Raw genomic sequence first — 13,401 nt, forward strand, 5'->3', positions numbered from 1 at the left:
GTAAAGGAGCTAGGACTTTACTCATTGGAGAGAAGGAGGATGAGGGGAGACATGATAGAAGTATACAAGATATTAAGAGGAATAGATAGAGTGGACAGCCAGCGCTTCTTTCCCGGGGCACCAATGCTCAAAACAAGAGGACATGGCTTTAAGGTAATGGGTGGGAAGTTTAAGGGAGATGTCAGAGGGAGGTTTTTTCACCTAGAGAGTGGTTGGTGCATGGAATGCGCTGCCTGAGGGGGTGGTGGAGGCTGACACGTTGGTCAAGTTCAAGAGATTGTTAGATAAGCATATGGAGGAATTTAACTTAAAGGGATATGTGGGAGGAAGGGGTTAGATAGTCTTAGGAGTGGTTTGAAGGGCGGCACAACATCGTGGGCCGAAGGGCCTGTATTGTGCTGTATTGTTCTATGGTTCTATGGTTCTAATAGTACAACTTTACTTGGCATGAAAACCACTGCACAACAAACAATCTGCTGGAGGAACTCATCTGTAGGGGGAAAAGAATTGTTGACGTTTCAGGTCGAAACCCTGCATCAGGATTGAGTGTGGAGAGGGAAGAGAGGCAGCATAAAGTGGAGAAGGGGAGTGGTGAGACAGGGGCCAGTGGGTGATTGGTGGACCAAGGATGGGTGAAGGATGATGGGCAGTTGGAGCCAGGTAGAGGAGGGGAAGGGGTGGAGTTGGGAGACAGAGGCAGGTGGACAGTAGGAGCAGGCAGGCAAAAAAAAACATAGATGGGGCAAGGTGGGAGCAAGGGGAGGGTGATGGTGGAGACAGTGCTGGAGGGTGATCAGCTGGACTACCAGCGTTGCAATCTGATAAGTAAGGAAGATGATAATGGGAATGATTAGGGGAGAGGTAGGCAGATGGAAGGATATAGGGAAGGGGGGGGGATACAATGGGTAAAATGTAGGGATAGTGGGTGGATGGATTCAGCAGGGGGATAAAATACAGAAAGTTCTGCTGCAAATACAATAAAACACTTGGATTTCCTGTTTGCTGTGTCTGGCCTCCTGTGCCACCATTCTCTGTCACACTTAACCAAACGCAAACTTATTCCATGCTATTTCTTTCTGTGACCTTTGAAAAAGACGGCAGGTCATTTGGAATGTACATTGCACTCTGCCAACCGTGGCTCAGATGTTCAGACTCTCTGAGTCATCCAGTCCAGAGACTCAAGAGCAAAATTCTAGGCTGCAGTATTAGGGATGGCGTCTTTAGGTTGAGGCATTAATTTGAGGCCTCCATCTGACCTCTTAATTGGAAGTAAAAGCTCCCACGGATATATTTCGAAGAAAGGATAGGAGTTATTCCCAGTGCACTGTCAGAAAAACTGATTATCTGGCCAGTATCACATTGCTATTTGTGGCAATTCGCTGCATCCAAGTTGGCTGCCTACATTATAAATATGATCGTACTTCAAAAGTATCTCAGTTGATGTAATGCAGTGACCTGAGCTCGTGTTAGTAACTAGATTTCTTTCCTTTTTGTTGTGTTGTTTCTCTTGCTTCCCAAAAAAAAGAACATAAGAAGTAGGAGCAGGAGGAGGCCATCTGGCCCATTGAACCTGCTCCACCATTCAATAAGATCATGGCTGATCTGGCCATGGACTCAGAACCACCTACCTGCCTTTGCCCCATAATCCTTAATTCCCCTACTGTGCAATAATCTATCTAACTGTGTCTTAAGTATATTTAATAAGGTAGCCTCTACTGCTTCCCTGGGCAAAGAATTCCACAGATTCACTGCTCTCTGGGAAAAGCAGTTTCTCCTCATCTCCATCCTAAATCTACTCCCCCGAATCTTGAGGCTATGTCCCCTAGTTCTTGTCTCACCTACCAGTGGAAACAACCTTCCTGCCTCTATCTTATCTATCCCTTTCATAATTTTATATGTTTCTATAAGATCCTCTTTCATTCTTCTGAATTCCAGTAAGTATAGTCCCAGGCGACTCAATCTCTCCTCATAGACTAACCCCCTCAGCTCCAGAATCAACCTGGTGAACCACCTCTGCACCGCCTCCAAAGCCAGTATATCTTTCCTCAAGTAAGAAGACCAGAACTGCATGCAGTACTCCAGCTGCGACCTCACCAGTACCCTGTACAGTTGCAGCATAACCTCCTTGCACTTAACTTCAATCCCTATAGCAATGAAGGCCAACATTCTATTTGCCTTCTTGATAACCTATTGCACCTGCAAACCAACCTTTTGCGATTCATGCACAAGCACTCCCAATTCCCTCTGTACAACAGCATGTTGCAGTCTTTCACCATTTAAGTAATAATCTGGTCTTCTATTTTTCCTTCCAAAGTGGATGACCTCGCATTTACTAACATTGTACGCCATCTGCCAGACCCTTGCCCACTCACTTAACCTAGCTATATTTCTCTTTAGACTTTCCGCATCCTCTGCACAATTTGCTTTTCCACAATTTAGTGTCATCAGCAAACTTAGATAGGCTACATTCGGTCCCCTCTTCCAAATCTTTAATGTATATCGTGAACAGTTGCAGGCCCAGCTCCGACCCCTGCAGCACCCCGCTCACCACTGACTGCCAACCAGAGAAACACCCATTTATCCCAACTCTCTGCCTTCTATTGGTTAACCAATCCTCTATCCATGCTAATACATTACTCCCAACTCCATGCATCCTTACCTTATGAATAAGTCTTTTATGCGGCACTTTATCGAATGCCTTCTGGAAATCCAAGTATACCATATCCACCTGTTCTCTTCTATCTGCCGTGCTTGTTATATCCTCAAAGAACTCCAGGAAGTTTGTCAAACAACTTCTATCCAGATGTCTTGCTATTTCTTCATTAATGATAGATTCAAGCATTTCCCGACTACAGACATTAAGCTAACTGGCCTATTGTTACCTCTCTTTTGCCTACATCCTTTTTTGAATAGTGATATGACATTCGCTGCCTTCCAATCCGCAGGACCTGCCCAGAATCCAGAGAATTTTGGTAAATTATCACAAACACTTCTACTGTAACTTCAGCCATTTCTTTCAGTACCCTGGGATGCATTCCGTCAGGACCAGGGGCTTGTCTACCTTTAGGCCCACTAGTGTGCTCAGCACTACTTTTTTAGTGATAGCGATTGTATCGAGGTTCTCACCTCCCATCGCATCTATAACATCTCTCTTTGGCACGTTAGATGTGTCCTCCACCGTGAAGACTGACACAAAGCAGTCGTTCAAGGCCTTGGCCATTACCATACTACCCAATATTAATTCGACCTTCTTGACTTCCAAGGTACTTAAGTTCACTTTAGCCACCCTTTTCTGCTTTATATAATTATAGAAATTTTTACTGTTTGTTTTTATATTTAGTGCTAGTTTGCTTTCCTAATCTATCTTCCCTTTCCTTATTGCTTGCTGAGTGGTTCTTTATTGAGCACCATGAAAAATCTCTGAAAGTCTTCCACTGTTCCTCAACTGTCCCACCATATAGCCTGTGTTTCCAGTCTAAACCAGCCAACTCCTCCCTCATCCCGTTGTAGTCTCCCTTGTTAAGGTATAATACACTGGTTTTAGATTGAAATATTTCACCCTCCATTTGTATGAGAAATTCAATCATACTATGATGACTCTTTCCAAGAGGATCCCGAACTACAAGATAGTTAATTTTACCTGTCTCATTGCACAGGACCAGATCTAATGGAGCATTTTCCCTTGTAGGTTCACTAACATGCTGTTCAAGAAAGCTGTCACGGATGCATTCTATAAAATCCTCGTAGAGACTGTGTCGACCAATGTGATTCGCACAATCTATGTGGAAGTTAAAGTCCCCCATGACAATTGCCGTTTGATTCTTAAATGCATAAAATACTTCTTGGTTTATTGCCTGTGCCACTGTCACGTTATTATTCCGTGGCCTATAGACAATCTCATCAGTGATTTTTTTTTCCTTTACTATTCATTATCTCTACCCAGATGGATTCAACATTCTGATTCTTAGATCTTACATTGTCTATCACTATCGCCCTGATCTCATCCTTAATTACAAGTGCTACCCCACCACTCTTACCTTCCTGCCTATCCTTCCGTATTACCCGATACCCTTGGATATTTAATTCCCAATCATCACCACCCCAGAACCACGTTTCTGTCATGGCCACCAAATCATACCCTTTGTACTGATTTATGCCACAAGTTCACTGACCTTGTTTTGAATACTACGGGCATTCAGATAAAGTGCCCTTACATTCATTGTCCTTATAGAATCTAGTAATCGTTGTGTCTTTTGCATTTGGCTTTTGTGTACTCTCTTAATTTTCTCTTGCCAACACCACTGGACCCCAACAATCAATTATTTTATTTACACATCCCTAGCCTCCATCCTATTTGCAATTTTTGGTTGAACAACAATTACAAAACTCTCAGAAGTTCACAAATAATCACAATTACTTGGAATTCCTAATGGTTTTAAAGAGGCAGATTATCTGTAGTTGTAGTTAACAGACTACATCACAATGATGATTCAAGCCATTACTAACATGAGGGTCAATTTATTAGTATCCACTGAAAGTTCAAGAATGGGTATTTATATTCTTAGACCATTTGTGAATTATTAAGAAAAAGATTTGATATGAAGGTGTATTTGTTCGTAAGTGTATCCCTTTCCAATAAAATGGCAAATTTCAGATCTGACTTCCATGTCATGAGTGAGGAACGCCACCAGGATGGACTACTGTCACCTTGGGGAAAACAGAACTTTGATCTAGTTGTGCAATAATGTAAATTGATTCTTTATGTCACCATAATTTTAAATAATCCTAATTTTTTATTGAGGCATTATTACTACCCTGACATAACCAGTAACATTTGCATTTGTACATATTAAAATATTAATGTTTTGAAGGTTTTTTTCTTTACATTACTTATTAGATTACTTGCAGGAACTCCAACGCAAGCAATAATCATTGAAAAAGCTACCTTATTGTGTTTTGGTTTTCTCCTCCGAATATTCGTATGTAACTATATTGTTAAGACAAACACTATTTGTCCGTGAATGACTCTTTAACCCACTTATGTTAGCAGAATGTACCATCTACATAATTGTTGCATTCTACTAACGTTAACATGTTCTATTAACGTGAATAAGCACCACTAAATAATTTTCTCTAAGTCGGTCAATTTGGTCGATTCCAGTGTTTCATTTTTATTCAGGAAGTTGCATTGCACATGACTTACTGACAATATTTCCGGATTTCCCGATGTAAATACTATGCTTGCAAATGGCAGAGTTACTTGAAATGCATTATTGCACATGTTATTTGTAGCACAGGAGAACATCTCACCAACCAACTTACATAAAACAGTTTTTCTTCTAAATTTATTTTTAAAGACCAATTACGCAGATTGTGTGTGTGTGCGCAAAATATAGTTCAACACTCGGAGAGGTAGAGCATGAAAACAAATGGAAAGTGAGAAGGGATTTTCTAGCTGTTCTTAGGGCAGTGAAATGGCGCGGTATCGGAGCGGGGGGTCGGTAGTGCAATGCCCTGTATGTTCGCAGGAGATGGAGAGTTTTGAGATCAACTTTCACCTGGACCACTGTCTCGGTGTCGGGACGACGACGACGAATGACTCTGGAAAGGAGGATGTGGGGTGCAGCCGCCGAGGGGAACCCGGCTGCAAGAAAGCGCGTTGGTCCCCGGCGCCGGGCAATGGAACGTCGCCCGGGAGCCGGCTCGAGGCCGCTGCTGGGTCCCCGGCGCCGGGCAATGGAACGTCGCCCGGGAGCCGGCTCGAGGCCGCTGCTGGGTCCCCGGCGCCGGGCAACAGGAGACGGGCCGGGAGCCGGCGCGCGGCCGATGGAGCGCACCTCACGAGCAGGCGCGAGGCCCGGGCTCCGGTCTTTGCCCTCTTCCAACGGGTGCAAAGACCACCCATCCCTCAGGCCGCCTCTCCCCCCAGGACGGATGTGCCGGAGAACCCGGGGCTGCAGTGCACTGCTTTCCCCTCTACTGCACCTTCACAGCCTGCGGTCATTGTCTCTGAAGCAAGTCGGGAAGACCAGGGGAAGCTGGTGCCGTTGCAGCAACTTGAAGCAAAGCCTCTGGCGGAGATCATGAGACCCCGTGTTTTAGCAGAACTTACCGGCCAAAATAAAGTTTTGGGAGAAAACACGCTCCTGAGGACTCTGCTGGAATCCCATGAAATCCCATCCATAATTTTGTGGGGTCCTCCAGGATGTGGGAAAGTAAGTACATTGGAGAAATACACTGCAGCAAATTCCTGTTGCCTCAAATGTATCCTCGACTTAATTAATATATGTGCCCCAACATTCTACTTGCACACATAAGCGTGATATTTTATGGAATACATAAAAAGTGAATCAGTGAGTGATCAAATCTTCAAATCACATATCCAACTCTGAAATGCCACCTGACTTGAGCCCTTCCTCAGCTCATCCTGTGCTGAACCCCTCATCCAAACCTTTGTTACTCCTAAACGTTATTACTTCAATGATGACCTCCTCTCCAAAACTATGACTCTGTTCTACCATATCCAAAGTCCTATATCTCCATGCACTTGGTAACATTGACACTCTCAATCTTGATGCAGTGTCTCAACCTGAAATGCTGACTATCCATCTGCCTCCGCAGGTGCTGCCTGACCTGCTGAATTTCTCCAACAGTTTGTTTTTTGTTCCACATCTAGCACAAGCAGCTTCTTGGGTCCACATTTACACCATGCTCAAATTTTTTCATCCTTGATTTCAAACATCTGTCCAGTCTTTTCCTTCCCATTTCTGTAATCTCCAGTGCTACAGCAAACCCAATCTTGGCATCTTCCCCAAACATTCTCATTCTCTCGCTCTCTCTCCCTGTCAGATGCAATCTCAGGGTTGAGAATGACTCTGGTTCTGCAGGTCTCAAGGTAGAGCCAATGTGGGTCACACAGACTATGTAACAAACACTATGATGCTGGAGGAACTCAGCAGGCCAGGTAGCATTCGTGGAGAAAAGCAGACGGTCAACGTTTTGGGTCAGGACCCTTCTTCAGGACTGAAGATAGGATAAGAGGTCCTGACCCGAAACGTTGACCGCCTGCTTTTCTCCACAGGTGCTGCCTAACCTGCTGAGTTCCTCCAGCATCATAGTGTTTTTCATCTAGATATTCCTGCATCTGCAGTCCTTTGTTTCCCCATGCAGACTGTATGTTCCCGTTGAATGGACTTTGTTCTCGATACCATTCCGAATCAACCTCCTCCATTTTGAATGGCCATGGGCCAGGGATTTCCATCGGTCAGAGGGGCTGTTACATTTGTTTCAGGGAGGCTTTGAGAATATTGAGGAATTATTTCTCTGTCACCTTCTACTGTGACGGAGCTCTGAGTGAATTGTCCATTTTGGGATTCTTATGTCAGGCTCTCAAATTACGTGGCATGCCAATTAAGTGTAAATAGGGCATTGATGCTGGAGAGAAGGCCAACATTGATTTGCTTTTCCTGCCTGCGAAAAGAGGAAGACTTTCCAAGATCTCCTAGAATTTAGTAAAATCTTCTAGAGGCTGCCAAGAGCAACTCTGAAATCTTGCTGAAAATCAAGGAGAAAAAAAAGCAAAGGCAGTAAATCTGAAATAAAAACAGAAAATGTGGGAAACACTCAGCAGGTCAGGCAGCATCTGTGGAAAGAGAAACTGAATTAACATTTCAGGTTGAGGGTCCTTAGCCTGAGGTCCTTCTGACAAAGTGTCATCAACCTGCAGCATTAATTCAGCTTCTCTTTCCACAGATGCTGCTTGACCTGCTGAGTGCAGTATTTTCTGAGTTCTGCCTGTCAGCATGTGGGAACTCATGCACATTCAGGCTGTGAATTGCATCAGGCCTGATGATGCACGTGCAAGGATTGAGCCAACTGCATTGACAAATTTGAGGGGTAAAACCTTGCTGCATCTCTACAGTGTTTTGCAACAGTTTGTCTCAGGAGCAGGAAAATAGGAGTCACTGCTGCCCAGTAGACATTGTGCTTCAGGCCTTGTTTGAGGTCTTGATCTTGAAGCACTCTTTTCTGTCGATGCCACAGGCTCTGTTGGTGCACTGAAAATGATGGTAAATTTCATCATTAATGTCTACCTTTGCTGAGAAGTGGCTTCTGAGATATGAGAAGCAACCCACGTTTTCCAGAGGCTTGTTATGGACCTTTTTTGTTGGAGGATGGTGTTGTACAACAGAGGAGGTTAGTAGAAGGCCTTCAATTTATGGAAGTTAATTGTAAGTCCATTTTCACATATGCTTCAGTGGATAAAGCAATAACAGCTGGGAGCATGGTCTCAGAACATGTGAATACTCACATTGTCTGTCTGCTGCAGTTGTAACTGAAGTTGGGGTGGCCATGGTTTCAGAATGTAGGTGACTTGGGTAGAATGGTTTCCCATTTGTCATGAAGGTTAACCCCACTCTGGTGGGAATCTTGTTGGAGGTGATCAAGAGGAACTTGCTATTTCTAACAATACAGAAGGAGGTCATTCAGCTCATCAGGTTCATGCTAGCTCCCAAGGGACCCATCCCCTTTCCTTATTCCCTCATTTCCTCTGCAACTTATTTTCGCTTGCTCATTAATTCCCCTTTGATTTTTGTTTTGCTGTTAACTTAAAATAAGTTTTAATTTACAGCAGGCAGTTAACTTGCCTGTAGGATATGGGAGGAAACAAAATGGGCACAGGGAGAACATACTGGCAGCCCCTGGGGTCAGGATCGAACACTAACTGCTGCACCACTGCGCCACCCCGACAGTGGAGCATCCGTCTCAAATTTGGCTGCCCCCAGAACTTCAGCTCCAGCTTGCATCTGATACATAATGACACACAATCTGTGACCTGAACCAACAGGTCCACAACAGACCCAATCTCAGTGCAGGCTGGTGTCATGAAGATCTAAGTCATCACCCCAGCATTTTTCTCACCTCTTGTTGCAGTATTGCTGCCAATTTGCCCCAAGTTTAATCAATCCACCATACCCTCAACTGCAGGGCATTTCTTTCTGGAATTCCCTCCATAAGTGCCTCTGCATCTACACCTCCCTGCTTAAAAGAAGGTCCTTATTAGCTACCACAATGACCAACCTTGCTTTATCTTCTCTAATGCCTCCTTTTGTGGCTCAGTAGCAATTTTTGAATGATGATACTCCTATGAAACCTTGGGCTTCTGTATGCTCCCGGTGAATGTGCTGCAGGTTCTCAATGCCATCTCAAATGCTCTGTCTCCATTTTGAGCAATTATGCATCAGGGATTCCCATGACTTGGTGGGGATATAACTCTTTTTCACTGGAACCTCTGAGAACATACCTGAATTGATTCCTCAGTTCATGAAATACAGGAATCTTCAGAGAGGGTATCTCTTTTAAGTCACACTTGTTGTTCACTAGTGGGGGTGATATCATCTTTAAGGATTGCAGCCCAAATCATGGTTGCATGATGCAAAAGGCTGCACTGCGAGAAACAGAATAGGTTAGAAATTCAGCAATCATAGGAGATTCAGGAGGAAAGACGGGTCTTTTTGTAACTATCAGTCTGTGTCTTGCATGGTATTTTGCCTGTCAGTTTCAGGGTACTGTCAAGAGGCAGTACACTCTTAAGGGCAAGACCTTAACAGTGAAGAGCAGAGAGACCTTGGGGTGCAAGTCCATAACTCATTGAAAGTGGCTACACAGGTAGACAGGGTGGTAAAGGAGGCTTATGGAATGCTTGCATTTATTAATCGGGGTATTGAGTATAGGAGTTAAGAAGTTATGATGCATCTCTATAGAACTCTGATTAGGCCACATTTAGAGTATTGTGTGCATTTCTGGTCACCTCACTATAGGAAGGATGTTGAGGCTTTAGAGAGGGTGCACAGGAGGTTTACTAGGACACTGCCTGAATTAGGGGGCATGTGCTATCAGGAGAGGCTGGACAAACTTGGGCTCTTTTCTCTGGAGTGGCAGAGGCTGAGGGGTGATCTTTGGAAGTGTACAAAATTATGAGGGGCATAGATAGGGTGGACAAGCAATACCTTTTTCCCATTATTGAGCAATCCAATACCGAAGGGCATGCATTTAAGGTGAGAGGGGCTAAGTTCAGAACAGACATGAGGGGTATGTTTTTTTACTGATAGAGTGGTGGATGCCTGGAGTGCGTTGCCTGATAGGGTGGTGGAGGCAAATTCATTGGGGGCTTTTAAGAGGGGCTTGGATGGGCACATGAATGACAGGAAAATAGAGGGATATGAGCATTCTGTAGGTAGGAGGGAATATCTCTGTCGGCACAACAATATGGGCTGAAAGGTCTGTTCTGTGCTGTACTGTTCTATATTCTATGTAAAAGACATTATGAAGAAGTGCAGAACCCTGAAGGGGAAAGGGAGGATCTAAAAGGCAGAGTTAATGTTAGAGCCAGTGACATGGGGGAGAAAATAGGCTGAGGTCCTACTGTCTTGTGTTTGCAAGAACTAGGAATGAAGTTTTCAAAAAAAAAGGACTTCAAAGAAAGTAATCTCTGAATTAGTCATAGCCACATGCAGTAGTAAGAATACAGATAGGAAAAGTGGGCAGATTAATGTGAAGCTGAAGACGTGGTGCAAGAGTGAAGGCTTCAAATCCCTGTGCAATGGGGTTAGTTCTGGGACAGGAGGGACCTGTTCAAAATGTTTGCACCTTTAACAGGATTGGAACCATTGTCCTCATAAGGAGATTCACAAGTGTGGTCAGGGAGGGCTTAAGCTGACTTCATAGTAGGTTAGGCATCAATAGATAGTCATAGAAAAGTGTAATGTGAAAAAAGGAGGAGGGATAGGGAAAAATGAAGTAGCATTTATAAGTTAGAGGAGGGGGTAACTTGAATGGGATCAGAAACGATTGACCAGGATAAAATGGAAGAAGTAGTGGTAAAGCTGACAGGAGAATGATGGGCAGCACTGCTCCTCGGGACTCAATGCATACCCACTGCTTTGTTTTATACATGTTAATAAGTTAGATGATTTTGTACAGGGTAAAATTTTCCAAACATTTGCAAATGATGGAAGGTGTGGATGTGTGGTAAACAGTGAAGAGGGTAGTAATGGACTGTAGAATGACTAATAGGAAGGCCTTGATAAGTGAAATGTAATAAAGAGAAGTGTAAAGTGATGCACCGTGGCAGAAAGAACAAGGGGAAACCTTATAGGCTAACTGGCACAGTATTAAAGTGTTTACAGGAATAGAGGATCTCATTATACATGTCCTTGAAAGTGGCAGGGCCTTTGAGACAGTAGCACATATGGAATCCTGGAACTCATTCATAATAGTCCAGAATACCACATTAGGGAGGTTATGCTGAACCTGTCTCACACTCCTCTTTCTTAGGCATTCCCCTTGGGTTGAGGATGACTTGCTTCCACTCCTGTTTTGTAGGTTCTGAAGTGGTTGCTGAGGAAATGTGGAAACGGCAGACTCTTTTTGTTGCAGTTGTGCAGGGTGTTGGTGAGGCCACATCTGGAGTACTGCACACAGTTTTGGTCACCTTACCTAAAACAAAAGTATGCAGTAGCATTGGAAGCAATTTTCCAATGGAGAGAGGCTAAACAGGTTGGGTCTGTATTCTTTGGTGTTTAGAAGAATGAGGGCTGATCTTATTGAAATATATAAGATTCCAAGGGTTTTTTTTTCACTAGTGGTAGGATCTCAAAAGAAAGGACATAGTTTCAAGATGAGGGCTGGTCGTTTAAAACCGAGGAGTGTAGAAATTCCTTCTTGTAGAGGGTCGTGAATCTCTGGCGTTCTATGCTCCAGCAAGCTGTGGAGGCGAATTCATTAGAAATATTTAAAGTGGAGGTAGGTAATTTTTTGTAAGATCAATGGATTGAAGGCTGTGGGGATCTGGTGCAGAGGAGGAGATGAGACCCGGGATAGGTTGGCCATAATCATATCGAATGGTGGGGAAGGCTTGACAGGCTGAGTGGCCTATTCCTGCTATTTGCTTGTGTTCATCTTCCATACATGGAGCAGGAGATGGGTAGCCTGAGAGTGGTGCACTCATTCCAATATTATTGCTGGGCTCTTGTGTACTGCCAACAAATGGACCTGTGATCCTCTGTGTTGTCCTGACTGCTCCCTCTCCAGATTGAGGGGTCATGGGCATTTCGACAAGTTGGTGGGGATATTATGTTTTCTCAAGGAGGCTTTGTTAGCATTCTTGAATAATTAAATAGAACAGTGCAGTGCAAGAACCGTGGCTTCATCCCACCTTGTCTGCACTGACCAATGTGCCTGTCTAATTAATCACATCTGCCTGCACGTGGTCTGTATCCCTCTATCTCCTGGCCTGTTCATGTATCTGTCTCAATGCCTCTTAAATGTTGCTGGACTATCTGCTTCTACCACCTCCGTAGGCAGTGCATTCCAGGCACCTACCACTCTGTGTAATCTTTAAACTTTCTCCCTGCCGCCTTAAATTTATGCCTCTGGTGTTTGATATTTCCACCCTGGGGGAAAAAGACTCTATGTACCCTATCTATGCCTTTCATAATTTTGTATGCTTCTGTTAGGTTGCTCTTGGCCTCTGATGGTCCAGGATAAAACAATCCAAGTTTGTCCACTCTCTCCTTGTAGCTGATACACTCCAATCTAGGCAACATTCTGGTGAACCTCTTCCGTACACTCTTTTAAAGCTTTCACATTCTTCCTGTAGTGTGGCAACCAGAACTGTACACAATATTCCAAATGTGGCCTAACCAAAGTTTTGTAGAGCTGCAACATGACTTAACAATTTTTATACTCAATTGCCCAATCATTGAAGGCCAGCATGACATATGCCTATTCCTTCCTATCCAATTGTGCTGCCACTTTCAGGGAGTCATGGACTTGCACCCCAAGATCTCTCTCTACATGTCATTGCTTCTCAGGGTCCTGCCATTTACTGTATACTTTCCTCCTGCACTTGACCTCCCAAAATGCATCAGCTTGCACTTGTCTGGATTAAACTCCATCTGCCATTTCTCTGCCCAAATCGCCAACTGATCTGTATCCTGCTGTATCCTTTTACAACCTATCTCGCTGTCTACAACTCCTCCAATTTTTGTGTCATCTATCAGTTTCCTCTATCCATCTGGTAATCTCTCACTTTGATCTCTCAGAGTAGAGCCTTTGTTTTGGGAGTCTAGTGTCAGCCATGTGAATGATGTGACCTGTCCATGGGAGTCTCAGTGCTAGAAGTGTCAACCTGACAGAGAACACTGACCTTGGTTCACTTTTCCTGCCAGTGGGTTTGGAGGATTTTGCAGAAACCCCATTGGTTGTAGCTCTCCAGTGTTAGAGGGAAATGAATTTCTTCTGGCAACCAGATTTGAGAAGAATGCTTCACAGCATCTCTTGACTGATGGAGCCAAAGGCTTTTGTGAGGTCAGAAAAGGCTATGTATGGTGTTTGATG

At 44.0% G+C, this 13,401-nt stretch overlaps 2 protein-coding genes across 2 annotated transcripts in view; one reads left to right on the top strand and one right to left on the bottom strand.

Moving 5' to 3' along the window:
• Nucleotides 1–6,140, bottom strand: part of mylk4b (myosin light chain kinase family, member 4b) — a 132,527-nt gene extending 126,387 nt beyond the window's left edge. The window contains exon 1 of the mRNA XM_052016963.1: nucleotides 6,113–6,140. The gene's annotated coding sequence lies outside the window, so the exon portion shown is untranslated. The remainder of the gene's footprint in view (nucleotides 1–6,112) is intronic.
• Nucleotides 5,256–13,401, top strand: part of wrnip1 (WRN helicase interacting protein 1) — a 38,619-nt gene continuing 30,473 nt past the window's right edge. The window contains exon 1 of the mRNA XM_052016878.1: nucleotides 5,256–6,215. Within this exon, the coding sequence (XP_051872838.1) occupies nucleotides 5,475–6,215 (741 nt within the window). The 5' untranslated portion in view covers nucleotides 5,256–5,474. The remainder of the gene's footprint in view (nucleotides 6,216–13,401) is intronic.

This window comes from Pristis pectinata, chromosome 5, assembly GCF_009764475.1.
Source record: "Pristis pectinata isolate sPriPec2 chromosome 5, sPriPec2.1.pri, whole genome shotgun sequence".
In the NCBI taxonomy this organism is placed as follows: domain Eukaryota; kingdom Metazoa; phylum Chordata; class Chondrichthyes; order Rhinopristiformes; family Pristidae; genus Pristis; species Pristis pectinata.